Raw genomic sequence first — 21707 nt, forward strand, 5'->3', positions numbered from 1 at the left:
CCCGGTGGAAGCCTGCTGTGTGCAGTTTGTCACCGTCTTTTTCAATATATTTTCAGTTCTGAGTAGACGTTCGCTTTTCACTTTTCTCCTTATTTCAAAGATAAGTAGGTGGGAGTGACTTAGGTGGCCCATAACAAAGATACAGTTTTATAGAAAGGTTTTTAAAACGGAAGAGAAGGCACCATTGGTGGAATGAGGTTGGCAGTGGTTAAACTGGGCCAATTGGCTGAGAGAGTTTGCCGGAGGTGAGGTCCACGGCAAACAAGCAGGCAGGATCTGCATTCTGGCCACCTCACCCGCCGTGCTTTTCACAATGACTGCGACGTGGAGAATCTCCATGGCTTCTGTGGTTGAGACCAGGCAACGTCCACGCGCAGCCCTGGTGTCTGCACCGCTGTGGAAGGGCGACTCCTGGTCTCTGTCACCTGCGGACTCTGTCTCCTCCTCCCCTCTCAGGCAGGCAGCCTGAGGCCTCCTTCCTGGGTTATCCCGCTTCCTGCCTTTGCTTAGCGTTCCTCCATCAGGTTGCTGTTCTGACCAACATTGCCTTCAGAACAACAGTTCCCAAGTTGCTTTTGGATCATGAAATGTTTGAAAATCTCAGGCCACTCATGACCTTCTCCCTGGGAGAAACAGAGAAGCTGACATAAAATTTGTCACAGACCCTGTCTGCTTGCGGGTCTCTCCTGAGTGGACACAGTGGGGTCAGGACTCTAGGCAAGGCTCCTGGGCCTGAATTCAGAGCCAGCTCTAGCAACCCGTGGGCTGGTTCTCGGGTCTGGGAACCCGGCGGTGCTTGCTCTTGCAGTGGATAGATTCACCTCAAGGCATTGCTGCACCTCTTCCTTTCCACTCTTGCTTACAGCTCTGCAGTTTACCCTGCTTATTAGTACCAAGACAGGGCCACAGGGGTTGGGGTATCAGCCCCCTCCCTACTCCAAGCCTTAGGTTTCTTAATGCAAGTCAATCCTCTGATTCCCAGATAAATATCTCTATCTACCACAGCATGAGAAAATTGATGCTAAAACACTGGTCAAGAGCATTGGCATTGGCTTCTCCACCTGGTCTCCTCCACAGAGTGTCCTCCTCCTCGCCAAACATTTGTATAACTAGGACTTTTTACTGGGTACAGACTCAGAGGCCAAGGGGACAGAGCTCCATCCCTTCTGATAACCACAAACCTGTCTTGCTTTTCCAGAAGCGATGGGCAGCATTTGTAATGTTCACTCACAGTTAGGCATGACTGGCTTGTCTGAGTGTTACAGGGAACTGAGGCCACAAAACCATCTCAGCACTTTCCCTGGAAGTGAAAGACAAGTACATGCTCAGCAGAAGACTAGCCTCTTTGAGCCATTTGCCATGTTTGAATTTTGCTGCTGTGTGACCCTTGGGCACTGTGTGTCAGATTTGAAAGCATTTCCTTGAGCTCCTAGGATCTTTAAACTAACAAATGATGTGTGAACCCAGAATCATCTTCCCTCTGGAGAACTACGTTATTAGCTTGATATATGTCAGGGAGAATGTGGTACCTGGTGTGGGTTAAGACGAGGGACAGTGGAGGCGTTCTCCCATAGATCAGCTGCCTGAACCCAAAGTAAATTTTCTGTGCCTGTTCATCTCAGACACAACCATCAGTCATTCTAAGTGAGCTAAGACTCAGAGCACGTAAGATGAGGCCTGTCTTGTACTTCCTCATTTTGTCTGCAAAGTTACCATGCTCATTAGCATTGCTTTTCCTCTCTGAAACAAGCATATGGTGTCTGTGAAATCTGCATGACAGATACTTTTGCTGTGGTCTCTCCAGGGTTCTGAGTTTGCTTGGAACTGTCTGGAAACCCAGCAGCCTGTTAATTGTGTAAAAACCCGGTTCCGGTGGAGCATAGCCTGCTGGATCATGTCTCTTCCAGAAAGTGTCTTCTTCTACCCAAGTATCTGCTGCTCTCAGACACTGTCCAGAATTCAGTGAGGTGCTTGGTTTTAAAAGATTTTGTGTTGGGAAGTGAAAAACATGGTCCTGAGCAGGCACTATATGTGTATTCTGTGCTGTGCCTGAGATGGAGCATTCGGGCTTGGGGGTCTAGCATCAGGCAGGACAAATTCAAACCATGTTTGCATCACTCCCAGCAAGAGTCCCTTGGCTCAGTGTATTTGGTGAATGTTCACTGAGCATCTGCTACCTGGCCAGGTGGGGCTGAGCTTGAGAGTCAACATGACCCAGAGCTCGCCTTCACAGAACCTACAGAGTGAGAAGGGTGACAGGTGCAGAAACGGCCCCTGTGCACAGAAGGGGTGGGAAACTCTACAAGGGGCAAGGTGAGGGCTAGGGGAGTCACAGCTGTGCAGCACATGCTGGCTCTCATACATGACGGCCTGGACAGTGCGGACAGGTGAGGTCTTGGCAGAGGGAATGCTGCCAGCCACCCCGGAGGAAAGGCAGTAAGTGGAGGTCAGTAGGAGGCGAACTGTCCGCTGTGGTTTGGGGTGACAACCCAGCCATGAGTCCCAGGAGAGACCCTGAGGCCAGACTGGTCACGGGGTGGTGATGTGTCCACCGTGGGCAAAGCACTGTCCTTTACACCATACCTCCACCACCGATGACACATCCTTCCTCTCAGAGACATTCCGCTGCAGACAGACAGCCAGAACCGTGCAGATCAGCTGGCGTTTACTTGGTTACTACTGTAGTACAGCAATCTCCTTCCTTTCTACAAGAACTATATTCATAATAACCCATGATTAACGATGACATGCAATTTTCCTGCCATTTCATGTTAATAAGGCAGAGTAGGAACTTTTATGGGACATGACTGGAATGTTCTAAAGACGGCCCTGAGTACAGGAATCTCTCCTGCAGAAATGCCTGAAATCAGATAAAAGGAGTAATAATGATGACAGAGGACATGTATAGATCACAACTTTTATAGCAACCTCCCTACTGTCATTCTGGCTTATCTAAGTGACTCAATGTTGGCAATGACTGAGGAAGTAAGAATTCTCATGCATGGGGAAACTGAGGCTCAGTGGGTTAAGTCACTGCCTAAAGGGGCAGTGGATAGCAGAGGCCGAGCTGGTACCCAGGCAGTCTGCACAGCCCTTGCTTTTATCAGAGAATTCAGACTATTACCGGGAAAGCATGTTAGCCTGTGTTGGTCATGATGATCATGAAAATCATGAAGACGTTCAGTTTACAAAATACTTTCGTATTTATTACTTGCTCCACACAGTAACCAGGGCTACAGGTGGACAGTATTTTTCACTTAGACACTCGGGTAAGTTAAATGCCTGAAAAAGCTTCTTTCTGCTATGATGCTGTTGAACTGGGCCCCAAGTTCAGAGTGTCAGATATCAGACTTCCCTTCTTTTCGTATACATCCTAGCCCAGGCTTTGCCATTTTTGAATGAATAGGTTTAGCAGGAGTCTTAAGTGACATGAGACCTTTGCCTCCCTCTGAGCTCTGTCAAGAGAGGAAGGGAAGGGCCAGAGGAAGCTCTGTGGAGAGGGCCAAAGTCCACAGCCAGCGTACTGCACTTTCCTGGTTGTCTTAATTACTTCCCCCACCAAGTTCATTGGTGCATAAAGCAAACATAAAGTCCACAGCCAGCGTACTGCACTTTCCTGGTTGTCTTAATTACTTCCCCCACCAAGTTCATTGGTGCATTTAAAGCAAACAATACTTTTACATTCATCATTGGGATCTTGTACCTTTACATGATACATCTTGGTTCTTATTTTTTCCCCATACCCTGCCCTCCCTTCAGCCCTTCACCCTTCCCTATTTACAAAGACTCTGTTTCCATTTTAAAAGTTTTTCACATTTTCTTCTTTTCCCTTATTTCCTTTCTTAATTACTTTTTTCTTCTTGCTGAGACAAAATGCCTGGCACCCAAAGGTAAAGGAGGAGATGGTTGTTTCAGCTCAGATTGTAGAGGTTTTACTCAGAGTTGGCTGGCTGCAGGGCAAGGCAGCCTGGCAGAGGAGAAGCAGCTCATGGCAGGCAGAAGGAAGGAGGCAGCAAGCAATGAAGTAGTGAAGCGGCACGATGACAGCAGCCCCTTTCTGTCCCCTACATCCTCTCCAGGCCATGTCCTTAGGGTGGGTAGCACTCACACCTGGGCTGGGCCTTCCCATTACCCACACTCAGAACTGTGCCAGCACCAGTCAGGGGGCTGACACAGTGGTCACACACCCTAACCCCAGCATCACACTCTGCATCCAGCTACCTCTGAAAAGACCCCCGTGACTGCGTGAAGCTTTGGGGAACAGCCACACACGAGCTGTAGCGCTGGTTGACGGTCCGATGATGTGGAAGTGGAGTTGGTGATGGGCTTCTAATTTGCTTAAATTGATAACCAGGAAGGTGGCAAATATTAAGGCCTCAGTAGGGAGTAGAGCTCAGTGGTTCTCACATCTACATTACTGGATTTCAAAAGTACAACAAAGCACAGCATAACAGTTCTATGTTTCACACCCATATATTCCTAGCATTTTAGGGATGAGCCAAGATTTGGAGGAAATCACATGCACTGCTGCATTTTCCATTTAACAGTTACATAATGTTCAAATAATGACAATGGCGATCCCAGGATCACAGATCACTGTTTGGTGGGTGGCAGGTGAATCTCCAGGCCCAAGCAGGTAGGTTTTTCTTCTCGGTGGGTAGCTTCATGGTCATTGCACTGATAAATGTTTTTGTTTTTAAATCAGCCCCTCTTGTGGAATTATAAAAGACTCAACACTGGAGACTCCGAACCGATCTTTAAAAGCAGATGGCTTTTAACAGGACACAAGCAATAGGCTTCCCAAGGTTGAAGGGTCCTTGGCAGGACGGCACTCGGTGCTGGCATTCATGAAGGTGAGGTGACAGGGGATTGGACATTGTTCGCATGAAATGTCTCTGCTTTGAATTCTAGCTTTTAGGTCAAGAAGGCAATTGGACTTCTGAGTCGAATCCACACTTCTGGAGGACGGTGCAGTGAGATGACCTATTTTGGTTAGCTCTTATAGATGTGTCCAGAAGCTCAAGCGGAGTAAATTCTCTGCCAGCATCTCTTTCTCCTTCTGTTTCTGACTCAGACTGGGGCAGTGACTTCCAGATTTGAGAAGTGGTTTGCAAACCATTTTGCTCTTATTAATTTGTTTAAAGTTAAAAGTGACTAATGATGACTTCTAATGAAATATTAGTCAACCTATTTCCCAGTCATTGCTGCTGGCAGTGTAAATTGGTTGATTCTTTATGGAAGAAAATTGAGTGTTTCCGGCAAAACTTACCTCTATATTCTTCAGGATGAATTCAAGAGAATAGAGAAAAACAATAGCAAAAAGGGATCTTCAAATGCTATTGAAATGGCAAAAACAAAGCACAAACCAAAATGCGGAACTGGAAAGTAAAACGCAGTACATTCATTTGATTGAATATTAAGCAAGATGGAAAAGATAACCATGAGCTCTGTATATGGAAAACATTTCATGGCATAACAGAACGTGCGAAAAGGATGTAGAAAGTTACTTTCTATAGAGAGTTAAAAAGCAATCAACTGCAACAGGGGACTCACACTGTTTTTGTCACTGCTATAATGTTTATGTCACAAACACTTTCAACACGCTAGTGTTCAAGAGCTGCTTAGCGCATGCCCCAGACAGCCTCAGGAGATGCCCAAGCCCACCTAGGTGCCAGCCTCAGTTTCCACGGAGTGTACAGGGCCCGAAAGCACCAGGCATGGCCTGCCCTTCAGCAGGGTTTCCATGCTTCAGGGTTTTGATCCCTCGTATTTTTTTCTTCTCATTCTTTCAAAAAAAAATTTTGACGAGAGAAATAAAGCTATTATCGACAGAAATGTGGCAATTTGGAACCTTGCTAGGATGAAGCACACTTTCTGAGACCAAGCAGACTGATGTTATGTTCTCACTCTCTTAGTGACAAAATCCCACTTCTGCAGATGCAGGGGAAACACAGGGACGTCGCCCTCAGTGATGTCATCACGGAGCCCACTGCCCATCAGGTGCCAGCACAGATCACTGGCAACTCATGAGGTGGGTGTGTTTGTATTTGATCAAATCAGCTCATTTGTCCTAGAGCTTAAACAATGCTTGTTAAATCACTACTAGTGCTGTCATGATTGTTTTCACCATGAGTATTGGTATTTACCCAGTTTTCCTGGAGATCATTGATATTAATTATGGATAAAGACAGATAACTAAGCTTGGATCATGGCTCCCCTCTCAGACACTCATCCAGGAGCCAGAGGAGGAGGGAAGAAGAGGATAAAGAACAGAAAATCTTTTTAAGAAAATGAAATAAAATCTATGAGAAACCTGGGAAGGCAGAAGGTATTTGTGCAGCTGTGTAAGGAAGAAATGTGGGGGCAGAAGCACGCAGAGCACCCACACGTCGTCCCCTCACCCGCTCTCTTTCCCTTGACTTGGGATGAGCATGGGGTTGGTCAGGCCAGCCTACCCTGGAGGACACCCTACTTTTAGCTTGCAGATGTGGCCAGTGGTCTGTGGACAGGTGAGCAGTGAGCTCATGAACCCAGGTGGTGACATAGGCCCCCTTCAACTACCCCGAGGACAGTCCACCTCCACAGTGCTGGTGGGAGGGAGGTTGGAAAATCACCATGTCAGCTGAAGGGACAGGAAATATTCAGGGGGTGACCCAGGGGTGGTTGCTAAAACCAATGAGTAGTATGGTAGATCAGCTGCCCTGATGTGCGTCCTGTCTTCCAACTTTGCCTCACAAGGCATTCTGAGACATGATGAGGGAGGTGGATGAGAAATGTGTCTGAATGTAGGCTGTTGGGACAGGGCGTGCTCCGTGGGTGGGCACATCAGGAGGGTCAGAGCATGAGTGGCTTTCTGCAGAGTGGTGCTCAGATGGCCCTGATGTACCTCAGGCTCCCCAGAAGAGCCGGAGTGCTAGGCCAGGCCGTGATCCTAGCCAGGCAGTGGAGCCCTCCCTGGGATGGACGATAACACATCTCAGTTCTGTGCCATCCCCTTTCCTCCCCACGCCACCTCTTGATCCTCTTTCCACTTGAGAAAAGATCTCCCTACTTCCTATTATCTATCTTTTATTTTGCTCTTTATTTATATTTGGGGGTTCTGGTGTAAGAGAAACCACATTGAATCCTACGTATCTGATTTATTTCACTTAACATTAGGATCTCAGGGTAAATCCATTTTCCAATGTTTATACACAAGAAGAATAAATGAGTCATTTCTAGGTACATTCTTTTTTTTTAATTTTTTAAATGAACCATTTATTAAATCAGATTGTTATTCTTAACAGTTATGTAAGTTACATGTATGTTTAATTCAGAGTATTTCACATGAAAAATTTTAAACTCCTATAGGCAAGCAAAATTGTACCACACAATATGTAAGTGGGAAAAGAGTACTGCTAGACATTCAAATAGGCAAGTATAAAACAATAATAAAAAATTTAAGCATTCCTTTAAGAGAATTCAACACTACAAGCTAAATGTACTTTCTGAGTATATTCATATATTCAAGGCAGTGTTTCTTTTTTTAAAACATCAAGAAATGGACTAAGGCTCATTAATAGACACAGCTGCCCTCAAGATTTCAATCTCAGTTGCTTTCTTTAAATTAAAATTCACAAAGTGCACAATTAACATATATCAAAAAACTGAATCTGCTACTGTAACAATAGCTGACCATGCTTTCTTAATACTTAGTGGTTTATTGGACCAAAGTATGTCTTCTCAGGAAAAAAAAAATAAGCCACTATAAAATATTTAGTTTGAATTGTATGCTAATACTTTTCTTCATAGAAACCAAAAATTATGGAGGAAGGGGTTATTTATCATAAGGAATAGAAAGCAAAACACTAGAGTGACCAAACATTTTCAAAGAACAAGCACCGCAAAGGACATGTGCATTCAGTTTTGTAATATTTATCAATGCACTTTTCTTACTCCAACCAATCTACTTCATCAAATTCTGAATCATCTTCTGAGTCACTATATTCCACAGCAATATGTCCAGAGAGGATGGTGGCAACAACATTTTCAATGCGTTCATGCTTAGCTTCCTGTTCACGCTGCTCTTCTACTTTGCGTAGCTGAATACCTTTTCGTATTGCTTCCAGTAGTACACTCCTGGCATCACTGATTGCAGGTAGGGTTGATGGTGATGCTTTGGCTTAGAAGCAGATATAACTTGTGATGGAGGAGATGGAGGCATTAATGGAACATGCGGACCGGGGGCAGTAGATGGAGTTGGATGTAGCCCAGAGGGAGGACGAGCAAGAGCTGCAACTGTGACAGGTGATGATGGTCGAATGCCAGGTGGAGGCAGAGGAGGTGGTGGTGGGGGTGGAGGCAGCCCCTGGACTTCACCTTGTGGGAGTGGACGGACTGGTACAGTTTCACATACTGGGGCAGCTCTAGCTACTGGTGGAGAGGGCTGTACTAGAGGAGGTGCCATTGGTGGAGGAGCTGGGTGAAGAACTCCAGGGGCGGTCTGGAGAGGAGCTGGAGGTGGTGGTACTGCTGGCGCTTGCAAAGCAGTGGCTGGAGGTGGAGCGGGGGTACTGATCGGGAGGAGCTGAAGTCACTGAAACTCTCAATGAAGAAGTGGACAAGGCAGATGGAAGAGGTGGTGGAGGAGGTGGGGGAATGGGACTCACAAACACAGGTGTTCTGCCTGTAGCTGATGACTGAGGACCATTTTCTATCCAACCTGTAGTAGAACTGATACAGGTGGGAATGGGTTTCACATCTCCTGCTCCATGCATGGGTGGAGGTGGAGGTGGTTCATGGGGTCTGACTAAGACCCTCTCCTCAGCTCTAGTCAGAAGCTCACTCATCTGACTAAATGGCAAGGCAGAAAGTGAATGAGATCCATCCATATGGTCCACATATGTCTGAGGTTGTGTTTCAAAATGAGAGTTGGGGCCATTAGCGACTTCGATGTGCTTATGTAAGAGATTAGCATCATCTCCAGCCAGCTCTGGACCTTGGGCCAGCTTCTGCCACTCTCTCCGTCTGTCATGAGTTGCTCTTGGCACTTTTTTCTGGTTCATGAGGACGATCTAGATTTTTCTGCTTCTGTTTCCTCTTTTCCTTCCTCTTATCCTCTGTATCTTGCAACATTTTTTCTTTCCATAGATCAAAGAAATATGAAGGATTGGTATAAAACTTCAAACCCTCTTTACCACCATCCCTATAAGGAGTGAGTATATTGAGAGGTGGAGGTGGTTCACAAACATCATATGTTTCCTGTAATGGAACAGGCAAAGTCTTGTGGTCAAAAAGCTGCTGATCTTGAATTGTTGAGCTTTGGAAAGCTTTTCTCATTGTTATATCTTGCAGAGACAATTCTTCCTCTTTCGGGTCAAGCTGTGTAACACTAACAGATAAGCGGTCCACACATTCCTGCAATGAGTTAACTCTAGGTACATTCTTATTCAAATGGAACCATACAATAAACAACTTTCCCTGGGACTTTTTGCGAATCTCGGTGTAATCCTGGAGGTAGCGATATCAGCCCATTTCTTCACTTTGTAGCCCATGCACTTTCTCAGAGTATTTCAGTCACCTGCTGCTTCTGTACTATTATCATTTAATGTGAAAGAAGCATGTTTCAGTGAGGACAGGAGGATCGAGTGCCTTGAAAAGAACCTTAAACCATGCTGCAATTTTCCCTGACTGAAACAAGCCCTCTCCTGCCGCTTTCTGCCCTTGGGGACAGACCCGCACAGTTCCATGAGTGGTAGTGAAGGTCTCTGGAAGAGCTGGCGGTGGCACCTCCTCGAGGGTGGCTTTGTGCCATCTGCAAGTCCCTGGGCTGTGGCTCCTGGGCACAACCACACTGCTGGTTCAGTGGGGCCACGGGCGACACTGGCTTGGTTTTCACATAGGCCATTTCTTTTGCTGGTTTTGCTGTAAATTCTGCTCGAAAATGAGAATGAAGTAAATTTAGAGGCCACCTCAGCCAAGGTGTCTATTTGTTGGGTGATTCTCGGCACAGGGTCACAGACACGGAAATAACATGTGGGACACTGACAGGAACATGATGTTTCTGAAATAAATCACTCTTACTCCCTTGCTTTTTTTCTTATTATCCTTCCTTGTTTTTCTCCCTTTCACTCCTGCTTTCCTTCCTTTCTTTTTCTCTTTCCTTCCTTCCTTTTCTTTCTTTCTTTCTTTCTTTCTTTCTTTCTTTCTTTCTTTCTTTCTTTCTTTCTTTCTTTCTTTCTTTCTTTCTTCCTTCCTTCCTTCCTTCCTTCCTTCCTTCCTTCCTTCCTTCCTTCTTTCCTTCCTTCCTTCACGCCCTGAAAATACATGATAAATAAGCTTTATGCAAACCCAGATACAACCCCTGCCAGACTATTACATTTCCTTGTCTCATTTGGAGGCCGTGATGCCCATCTGCTGGCACACAATGGAATCACAGAGCAGAATTACCCCTGAAGGGATTTTGGTGGGACCCAGGCGTGTCTCAGAGCCCAGGGTGCAGCTGTGGGTCCTGTCAGGCTTGGAGAGTTCAGGGAATGCTCACATGGAGTCCGGCTAGGTTCTGGCTGTGTCACTGACTCACTGTAGGGACTGTGAGCAAGTTTATCACTTTTCTATAGTTGATTTTGTCATCTGTGAAATGGGGATAATCACAAGGTCCACCACATTCAGGCAGTGTGAGGGATGACAAACTACATGCAAAGCATTTGGGAAAATGCTTCTCACACAGGAAGCCTGGAATCAGTGTGGTCCATTCTCCTGCTTGGTTATTTCCATTATCACCTGTCAAGCAGCGTGGTCCTTGTCTGGGCAGGGGTAGGAGAGGGGCGGGATGGAGAGCGTGCCGTTTGCCACGTTCCCACTGAGGTGCCAGAAGCAGCATCTGTCCATTTCTACCACTTTATTTCCCAGGCGAGTTCCATTGTATGAATTGCTATAATTTGTTTATCTGCTGAGAAAAAAAAAAGCAGTTGTTTTCCTTATTTGGCCATTATGATTTAAACCACTTCTTCTGAGATGACTAGCACCGACTAAGAATGTGAGTAAGGTTCTCCGAGAGAGGACGTCCCCAGCTGGCCGGATGTGGCAGTGGCTGTGTGGCCCAAGACCACGGACTTGGTCTGCCTTCCCCATCCTGCTGGATGGCTTCCCTGTGAACGGTGGCGGCGGCGGCAGCCTCTGCATCCCCATGACCTTTGGTTCCGTCCCGACTTTCAGTCCGCGTTCTCATCGCCCAGTATCTGATAACGTCGGGGTGATCAGGAAGTAAGTCAGTGCACATCTTCTCAGGTTTCTTTCCCTTCATCTAAATGGAAATAAGCACAAAAAGGAGAGGGCAACTTGCTCTGGGTGACTGCAGTTCCACAAGTCTCCGGTTAATAAGGAATATTTACTACGAGGGTTTTTACACTGTGTAATGAAGCCAGTGCCTGCATGGGCTACAATGTGACTTCCCCATTTTCATTTATATTGTATATTTTAAAATTCTTTAACGTCTTCCACTTTAGTAAAATACTTTTTGTGACTATTTCAGTGAGAGGTTCTTTGCCATACTTATTTTGCACAGAAATGAGACATGCTCTAACTTTCTCATTAACATTATTGGGCTTTCAGTGGCAAAAGACACCTATCATATATAGAACTGCTGGTTTCTCTGCATGGACTTAAAGAGTTTAGCTTTATTAAATGATTAGTATAAGATATGAAGGCTTTTTTCTTATTTTTTAAATCTGTAATTATTTCACTAGCCCCTAAGGATCACTCAATTTCTATGGTTCAACACTTGGGTCTTCATATATATGCAAACATATTTTTAAGAAATTTAAAATTCACAGCAAAATCATGTAAAGGGCAAAGGGATTTCCCATAAACTCTGGCCCATACATGCATGGCCTTCCCCACTTTCCACACCCTCTCCCCAAGTCTGTGCCTTCACCCTAACTGAGGAGTCTGAGCTGATGCATCCTGGTCACCCAGAGTTTGACTACATCAGGCTCACTCTGTGTCAGAACTTCTGTGGGTTCGGACAGCTTTATGTGGACATTTATCCATTGCCACAGCACCAAATGGAGTGGTTCCACTGCCCCCCAGGTCCCACTCTCCCCTTCACCGCCAGCACCCCCAGACATGGTACCACCTCCATCATATGTGTGTCACGGAGTTGGAATCATACAGAGTACAGCCTTTGTAGACAGATTTCTGTCGTTTAACAACAGGCACAGAAGATTTCTTCCTGTTTTCTCACTACTCTTATCTCTTTTCAGCACTAGCATTCCATCGTGTGGAAGAAACACGGTTTATTTGTTCATTCACCTCCTAAGCGCCTTCTTGGTTGTTTCAAGTTTGGGCAATTATGAGTGACACTGCTGCAAGCCCTGTGTGCTGGTTTCTCGGTGGACATGCTCATGCCATTTTAAAATATGACTTTTTGTAATGTATTCTGATCACCAGAGATGGGCCTGATGGGGGGAGGAGAGAGCATGACAGGGCCCTTTCGCCTGTTTGAACCCTCATCTTTTTGCCCAGTGTCAACAACCTTGCAGGACTTCCTTTCATATCTTCTGAGATTCTCAGAGCAGCCCAACTTCATTGTGAGGCATTCTTGTATTTCATCTCCTAGGTAATATCTGTCATATGTACTCTTTCTGCTTCTGAGAAAGGAATGTAGTTTGAACCGGTTTAAGAAATAAGTTCACAGGAAGAATTGGGCCTGTGTGAGTATGAGACACCTCGATCCAGGGTGGGGACCCCATGGGACACTCCTGGGGCAGCCAGGCAGCACACTGGGCCTACAAAGGGTGCATTTCCTTGAGAGCTTGCACCTTGGTGGGCGACTTCCAGAGGAAAATCAAGCATACATGGGATTCTCCGTACAGTTGGCTCCCCCTCAGATCTGACAGCATTTCTGGAATTTAATTGATTTAAATTTATTATGAAGAGGAACCAGCATGGGACCCTTTGGAATCTCTTAGATTCACTTTCCTTCTTTGAGCCACGGAGCAATCATTACAGATGTTTCCGCGGCATTTTCCGGGTGCAGGCCAGCCCAAGGAGACTGTGTCCTCTCTAGCATCGTTCCCATTCTGTGTCCAAAGCAAGAGTCACCACCCGCCTCTATCCTTCCCCGACCTTGTTTCTTTTGGGTCTGCCTCTCTCAGCCCCGCCATAGCGACTTGTCTTTGGACTTGGAAATTCCTACCTCCAAACTCTGTCCACAAGTGAATTAATTATGCTTCTTAAGGAGTTTGCTCATTCATGCTCAGATGTATGTAGGAACACGTGTTCTTTTGGGTTTATACCCAAGAGTACGAAAACCTTCAAGATCTTTTAATATTTTGAGTTCTTTATATATTTTAGATGTTAGTTCTCTGTCCAAGGAATAGCTGGCAAAGATTGCTTTCGCCATTCTGACTCTTTACCCTTTGCTCTTTGCTAGGCAGAAGCTTTGCAGTTTGACATAATTCTATTTGTTGCTTCTCAGTATTATTTCTTGTGCTACTGGGGTTCTGTTCAGGAAGTCTTAGACTTCCCACCATAACAAAAACTTGATAAAGCCTTAATAAAAACTGGCCCCCAAAATTAATAGATACTTTTCAGAATAATAAGCCCAAGTATATAAAAAAGTTCAATGTCACTGATCATTAGAGAAATGCAAATTAAAACTACAGTAACATACTGTCTTTCCCCAGGAAAAATGGCCAAGATGTCTAACAATAACAGTTGCTGATAGGAATGTGGAGAGGAAGGAGTCCTCCTCCATGGTTGGTGAGAATGTAAACTAGGGCAACCACTATGGAAACCGTTGTGGAGATTTCTCTAAAACTAAAACTAGAAATTCTATTTGACCCCGCTATCCTCCTCTAGGTATAGCCCCCAAAGAGTTGAAAGCATCATATCATCGGGATTCATGCACACCCACGTTTATAGCAGCACACTTTGTAACAGCTAGACCTTGGAGATAGCCTAGATGTCCATCCACAGATGGATGGATAAGAAAAGTGTGGTGTTTGTACACAATGGAGCACTGCTGTGCCACAAAGAGGTATTTGAGGCATTCATTGCTAAGAGGATGCAACTTGAGAACGTAATAGTGAAATAAATCAAACACAAGCTTAAATAGTGCGTGCTTTCTCTTATGTGAGAAAATACAATTTACATACACAAATAATGAGCAAAGTAGAAGAAAGATAAATAGGAAATATAAGTTCAGATAATTCTCTAAATTCCTGACTCCAAAATATTTCAATAAATATGCTAATCCATTTCATTTATACTTCTAGCTTCTCTTAGTTTATTGAAAAATAAAGTTTTGTGCTATTATCTGCTTCTGTGTAAGAATCTTTTTGTCTCTGTGGAGCTACCTTTAAGATATGATACACAGTATATTGACTATTCTTCTTTCATTATTTTATACTAATTTTGTTTTATTTTTTAAAAAATAAAAAAGCACTTCTAAATCAAAGAATTGGTGGATCACAGTTTCCTCACAATTTGGCCGGTGCTGTAGTGTGGATATCGGGGTTCCCCCAGAGTGCCTTCTCAGGCTCCCGGTCCTCAGAGCTCCGCCCAGCCCAGCCTAGCATCTCTGGTCCCCAGGTCCCCTCCAGTTTGATCTTTCTGCCACCTGCTGTGAATGTCATGCGGATGGAGTGCTGTAGTCCATAGCGTTTGGCTTTGGTTTCTGGCATTTAGCACAGCACATCTAAGGTTCACCTGCAGGACTTGCATGTATGAGTGGTTATTTTATTTTACTTTGTTTTGTTTTTGAGTAGCTTTCAGTTTTGGGGAGGGACCGACGTTCATTTCTCTATTCACATGATCATTTGGGTCATTTTATGTGCAACAGTTTTTATTTCACTTGAGGAAATAATTAGAAGTGGGCTTACTGGGCTCTAAGGCAAGTGTGAGCTCCACTGCATGAGAAACTGCCAAACTCTTTTCAAAAGTGACTGTGCTTGTTTGGCATTTTATGATCTATGTATGAGAATTCCACTTGTTTGCTATCCAAGCCAACACAGTATTGTTAGTTTAAAATTATTTTGTAGTATTAAACATTAGCACTTCTAACACGTTTAATGATTTCTCATGGTTTTAATTTGTATGTCTCTAACGACTAATGTGGTTATTTTCCATCCATATATTTTGTTGGAAAAGATTTTCCAGTTTTTAATGAGTTTTTTTAATATTGAGATTTAAGAGTGCACGTTTTCTCTATGTATTTTCATAGTTTAAACTTTTTCTGTCTGTTTCATATTCTGGATAAATTTCAAAAAATTTTCTCAGTCTTTACAATATGTTGTCTGCTAGTGCCTTTATTTATTTATTCTGTGCAGTGCTGGGCTTTGAACCCAGGGCCTTTGCCTCCTAGCCAAGTGCTTATCCAGCTATGTCTCTAGAGCCCAGAACTTTAAATTGACTCCTTTAAAAAGAGGTATTATCATTTTTGTTTCAGGATGTCTTTTTTTAAAAAAAAACATGGAGGCCATTTCTTATTTTAATCTTTGAGTTGCAAAAAAAAAAAAAGAAAATCCTTATTTTAAAGCTGCTTTGCAAATATTTAGGCTATATTTTGTTCCCTATGGGGTCATCTTCCTGACAGCTGGGTCTATCAGGAATTGCGCTCAGTATCGGTGTCTCCCACACTGGTGCTGACCTCCATCCTGTCGCTCTCCACTCTGCCTCACCTCTCCCCTGGCAGCCTGTCCTCCCAGTCACCCTGCAGTCACCTCCACCTGGTTCCAGGGCTCACGGTTCGGGACCAGCTGCATCCACAGCCCACTCCAGATGTCCCCGAGGTCCCCAGGCAGCCTTGGGCTCCTGTTGCCTCCGGGCCTGATTCCTCCTGCCCTGGACAAGCAGCTCCATGAGTCAGACTGCCTCCACCCCTGCCTTCTGTTCCCTTTCCTTTCTGGGAGCTGGAGTCTGATCCCAGTGAGCTGCAGCCTAGTTTGCCTTTGGTCCCCTCCACGCAGTAGTCAGCATTTGCATTCAGAGCCAGGGATAGCAGGGACAGGCCAGTCTCCACATCCCCTTGTGTTTCTGTTTCTTTCCTGGACTACAAAGATGTCTGTCCTCGGTCACTTCCCCTCATTTCCTCCGTTGCATGTTCTCCATCATCACTGTGTGCTTGGAGGAGGTGGGGGCAGGCCTGGGATATCTGGGTGTGAGTTCACCGCCCCACCTGGGCCACAAGCTCATTTCCTTTGCAGGGCTGGGTGCAGGGCTGGGTGTGGGCCATCATACACTGACAGCCATGCCTTCCACGTGAGATGGGTTAAAAGTAGTGAAAGGAGACAGCATAGCAGCAGGACCCTAAGTCCCTGGCTTTCTGTCTTCAGAATAATGTTTTGAAGCTAGCAGACTTTTCGTGACCTCTCACAGGATGAGGGACGTCTATGGTGACTAATGCGGTACAGTGTCTTAGAAATTCATGGCTCTGGCTCACTTACCAAGACGCCAAATGTCTCCAAGGGAATTTACAGTCTGATTCGTGCAAGACTTTAGAAGATAAATCTGTAACAGCTTCAGAGGAGCAGCGGAATTAATGGCTGGCCATCTGGCTTGGTTTTATTAACCTATTTGTTCCAACGGTGCTTGTTGGCTTTGCACCGGGGACGAGTGAAGATGAACTGGTTGGGAGGTATTTTTAAAGGACTTCTGAGACTTGTGTCTCTGTTCTCAAGAATGTGTGTGAGACAACGCTGCTGAGACGATGCTCACTCACAGACAGGCACCGATCTGCTAACGTGCACCGACGCTGTGTTGGACGGGGTGCGGCCTCGGTCCACAGACCTGGGGGCTGCTCTGCTCAGGGGCTTCTGGGTCAGGCGCACATTTTCTCAGTTTGAGATTCCTCACTGGGAGCTAGAAATTCCGTGAACACTAAGTAAAAATCTTGCCCAGGGCCCAGTAGGGCTCTCCTTTGACTTCCTTCTCTTCCCTTCCTCTCTCCCTCTCCGCTCCATTTCTCTTCTCTTCTCTTTTCCGTTCCTTGTCTCTCCCATCATTTGTTTTTCTCCCCGCCGCCCCTTCGCTGTGCACAGGATGTGCTTCCCTTTGCGGGTTTATCAGGGATGGCCTAGAGACGGTGCTGCCGTCTAACTGCACATCCCTTGGGTCTCCTTCGCCCAGCTCCGCATTTCCAGTCCTCTGCCCTGTGTTCCTTAGGCGGAGGATGGTCCTGCGGAAGAAGAGATTCACCGGGGCAGGGAGAAGAGAAAAGAGCCAAAGAAAGGGTGAGGAAGAGAGAGGGAATGAACCGCACCCGCCACTGCTCCAAGTCCTTCCTTTTCCAGGACTCGGAGATTGGAATTTGACCTCAGACTCAACAGCCCCACTGCGCTGTGAGCCTGGACTGCAGCACCAGGTAGCCATCAGGGGGGAAGGAGAGCAGGATAAATGTGAGGAAGTGGTGGTGGGGGTCTTTGGGAGGCTGAGACGGGAAGACCGCAAGTTCAAATCTAGCTGACGGAAATGGTAAGATCGTGAAACCCTATCGCAAAATAAAAACTTTATTTATTTATCGATTGGAAACAGAGCCTATGTAGCCCAGGATGGCCTCAAACTTGTGACAATCCTCCTACCTCACGCTCCTGAATGCTGGGATTACAGATGTATGCCCAGCTGAGAGCAGGATAAATGTGAGGAAGTGGTGGTGGGGGTCTTTGGGAGGCTGAGACGGGAAGACCGCAAGTTCAAATCTAGCTGACGGAAATGGTAAGATCGTGAAACCCTATCGCAAAATAAAAACTTTATTTATTTATCGATTGGAAACAGAGCCTATGTAGCCCAGGATGGCCTCAAACTTGTGACAATCCTCCTACCTCACGCTCCTGAATGCTGGGATTACAGATGTGTATGCCCAGCTTCAAAAAACAAAACAAAACAAAACAAAACAAAAAAAACAAAATTTAAACTGGGGTGTGGATGTAGCTCACTGCGAAGGTCTTGGGTTCATTGCCAGTCCTAGAAAAGAAAACGGCACGCGTTTGGAGCCCCCAAGCTGGAGTCTTACCTCTCTCCTCCACGCTGCCCAGGCCACTCGATCGAGCCAGTGTTCCTGTGCCTGGGCACTGGGGATAGCGCTGTCCGCGACTGCACTGCGTGCGCACCACTCTCCCTGCGCAACGTGGGTCGCTGTGCCCCAGCTAGCGTCAGGCCCTCAGAGAACGGCTGCATCCTAAGGGGTGCTCACTTCTTCAGGAAGTGAGGGCCCTGGGTCCGCGTTTAGCTTTCTCTCCGCCTTTTCTGGTGGGCTCAGGAGAAGGACACGGGCCCGGCAGCCTGTCTCTGGAAGCCAGGAGCCAGGTTGGTTTCTGGGCAGGTCTTCCCTTCCTGACTCTTGAGAAGACGGAGGGGACACAGACGGGCGAGACAACGACAGGGAGAGGGCATTCGCTCCTTCATGTCTAAGCTGACTTCTGCGGCCCGGCGGGGACACGGCGGCGGGGAGGACGGTGCCCGGGAGGGAAGCCTAGTGGGCGAGGGCGAGGGGGCCAGCTGGGTGACGGCTGTGTAGCCAGGGTTTTCCTCCTCTGCCGTTTCCAGGGCTGGGCTGTTTCTGTCCCATGGGGTGTGAATTTATGAGCTAGAAACGGTGGCCGCCATCTACATCCTCTGCAGTGTTTGTGCAGCTCTGCTCGTGCATTTGTTCATTTTCTCCATGACTTTGTGTAAGGCGGGGAATAGCCTACCCCCACCGGGAAGCTGAGCACTAGCTGAGCTGCTCAAGGCCAGGCTGAGAGGGAGGGCAAATTCAAATCCACCCTGGTCCCATAGCCGGCGTTGCACGCAGAGGTGAAATGTGAAGGTTGCAGCTTGGAGGGCTGCGTGTGGGTGCACGGCGCATGCTGGGAATGCTCGGATCAACTCCGGGATGCTGTGACCTTTACAAGGTCTCCGCCTCTCTGCAGCGGACTCTTCTGCCCCTGCAGCGGTAGCTGAGACCTATCAATGGTCAGCGTTCCTCCCTGGTCTGCACAAACTACTCTCTGTGTGTCTGTGACTCAGCCACTTTCGCCGGCCAGCTTCCTGTTGGGCTAAGGGTCCAGGCACTGCCCCGATGTCTCGAACCATTGCTCCTGTTTGTGCCCACCACGTGGGGCACTAGCATGGAGGGGGTTATCTAGGGATCACCCACTCTTCCCCTGAGCACGGCCGTTGGCTGAGTTTTTGGCGCGGCTCTCTGTATTGATGTATACTCTCTGTGTGTGTTTCTCAGCTCAAATAGCTGCTGGCTTCAAATAATCCCCTTCTTGACTGTAATGAGGCCACATTTTGTTTTCTCTGTAAATAAATGAGATCCCAAATTATCCAACATCTGCAGAGCTCAACCTGGCACCAGGCTGCCTCCCTTTTCTCGCATTCTCGAGAACACAAACAGGTTTGCCATTTACTCTGTTGAGTCTACTTTTTGAAATATCTGCTTTTTTTGCTAGACAGTGAATTTCAGGCTTTGTGGCATCGTTTCCTTGACATTTGTAATCATGTTGCTCTGCATGACTGAAGTCAGTCCAACGTAACTGGGGCCCTGCTGGATGCCAGCTGTGCTGGCTCCCGGATCAGGGAGCGCTAGGTGCTGTGTTGAGTCCCTGCTGGGCACCGTGCTCTGAGGCTGGAGGGGCAGTGGGAGCTGCAGCCTCCAGGGCCTGCTCCCCCCAGCCCCCACTCCCATCTCCAGGGAAACCTCTGACAAATGCCACAACTTCTCTGGCTTGCAGCTTTGTTCACAGAATCCATGAGTAGGATGCAGTGAGCCAAACGTACAATCCCAGAATGCTGGAGTTTTTAGAATCTTTGTGCTGAATTATTGTGCAATAGGTAAAATTTCCCCCATCCTTAGATTCAATGGACCACTGCTTTGTGGGGCTTTCAGGTGTGCATTTTTGCTGAACAACTCTTTAGAACACTAAGGCAGAGTGAAATTTTGCTACAAATATTCACATGGCAAAATTCAGGGCGAATGGTCCTTTCTTTGCATGAATGAGCTCATTAATTTTCTTTCACAGGCATTTTGAATGTTGGATCAGAAAGATACACATGACTATAAAGATACAATTTCTCATTCTTTTCCATTTGTTTTAGTTTTGTTTTAGTTTTGTGATTAACATCAACTGATTGAACACGTTAATGGCTCAGTGGGGGATTTCAGTGTGTGTATATATTGCACACCGAACAAGTCAGTGTAGTTAGCGCCTCCTTCTCCATGTCTTTTCTTTACATGTGGAGCCTTTGAGCTCTTCTCTTCCACATCTTCATAAACACACCACAGATCATGGTGAGCTAAGTCAGCCCACTGTGCTGTAGAAACCAAAACTGGTGCATTCTGTTTTGGTACCTGTTATCCAGCCTACTTTTCTCCTCAACTCTCCTCAGCCTCTGTTACTTACCATCTAGGTTGAATATTTTAGCTTCCATATATGAGAGAGAACACATTGTACTTGTTTTTGCATCTGATCTGGCTTACTTCATGTAACATAATATTCTCCAGCTTCTTCCATTTTTCTGCAAAAGATAGGACGAAATCTTTCTAATGGCTGAATAATACTCCCTTGTGTATATGTATGGTACTACATTTTCTTTATGCATTCATCTGTTGATCGTCACCCTGTCTTAGCTATTGTGAATAATGATGCAATAAACATGGAATACAGGCATCTCTTTGATATGCTGATCTCATTACCTTTATGTGTGTATCCAGAAGTAGGATAGTTAGATCACATAATAGATCTGCTTTTAGTTTTTGAGGAACCTCCTACTGTTTTCCATAGGGCCTGTACTAATCAACCTTACCACCAACAGTGTGTCAGAGTTCCCTTTTCTCTATGTCCTTGCCAGCATTTGTTAGGCTTTTTAAAAATAGCCATTCTAATAATACTGAGATGATGTCTCATTGTAATTTTTTATCTGCGTTTCTCTGATCTACTGGTTGAATGATTGAACTTTCTAATGATTAAACTTTTAAAATACATTTGCTGGCCCTTTGTATTTCTTTGTTCAAGAAGTGATTATTCAGATCATTTACCCATTTAAAAAATAGACTACTTGTTTCTTAGTTTTATGAGATCTTTATGTATTGTTGATACTGATCCTTTAACAGACGGGGAGCTGGCAACTGTCTCCATTCTGTAGGTTGTCCTCTCGCTCTGTTAATCCTCTCCTCTGCCTGAAGAAGCTGTTAGTTTAATGTAGCCATAATGTCCATTTTTGGAGTCATGTCAAAGAGATTGTACCAGTGTCTCAATGTGATTTTCCTACATTTTCATCTAGGGTTTTCTGAGTTTAAGATGCACTCTCATGTCTTTGACCCATATTGAGGTTTTTTTTTTTTGTTTTTGTTTTTGCACAGAAAGAAGGATGCAGATCTCAGTATTCTGCAAGCAGAGGCCTGGTTTTCCTAGTACTGGGCTGAGGGGCCTGGCCTTGCGGGTGGGTTTGAGGGCAGTGCTAGTACACGTGGAGGTATCCAGTGGCTGCCTTATGTCTACCTCAAATCCAGGCATCAGTTTTCTGTCACTACCACTCTACACTGTCTCCTTTCCCCTTTGACTCACTGTCAGAAGGCACAGGCTTTTCCTTGTTATGAAAGCTGAGAATGAATTTTCATGGTATTGCAAAAAAAATTTAGAAAGTCAGGTGAGTTATGTTTTGAGAAAACTCAACACAGGAGGTAAAATATTATTGAACGAATATAGTTATAGCAGGAGAGCTGGATGCAGCAGAGGAGACCA

At 45.8% G+C, this 21707-nt stretch overlaps 1 protein-coding gene across 1 annotated transcript; it reads right to left on the bottom strand.

Annotated features, from left to right (window-relative positions):
• Positions 1 to 7900: 7900 nt before the first annotated feature.
• On the bottom strand, positions 7901 to 18156 carry LOC104849306 (wiskott-Aldrich syndrome protein family member 1-like). The gene is given in 8 exon segments (XM_010605722.2): positions 7901 to 8149; positions 8152 to 8561; positions 8563 to 9032; positions 9034 to 9489; positions 10562 to 10611; positions 11095 to 11284; positions 17020 to 17158; positions 17993 to 18156. Coding segments are annotated over 8 exon segments (2097 nt in total). The 3' UTR covers positions 7901 to 7931.
• Between the last annotated feature and the right edge of the window lie 3551 nt (positions 18157 to 21707).

This window comes from Fukomys damarensis, unplaced genomic scaffold (genome assembly GCF_012274545.1).
Source record: "Fukomys damarensis isolate Sample0158 unplaced genomic scaffold, DMR_v1.0_HiC HiC_scaffold_1, whole genome shotgun sequence".
Lineage (NCBI taxonomy): Eukaryota > Metazoa > Chordata > Mammalia > Rodentia > Bathyergidae > Fukomys > Fukomys damarensis.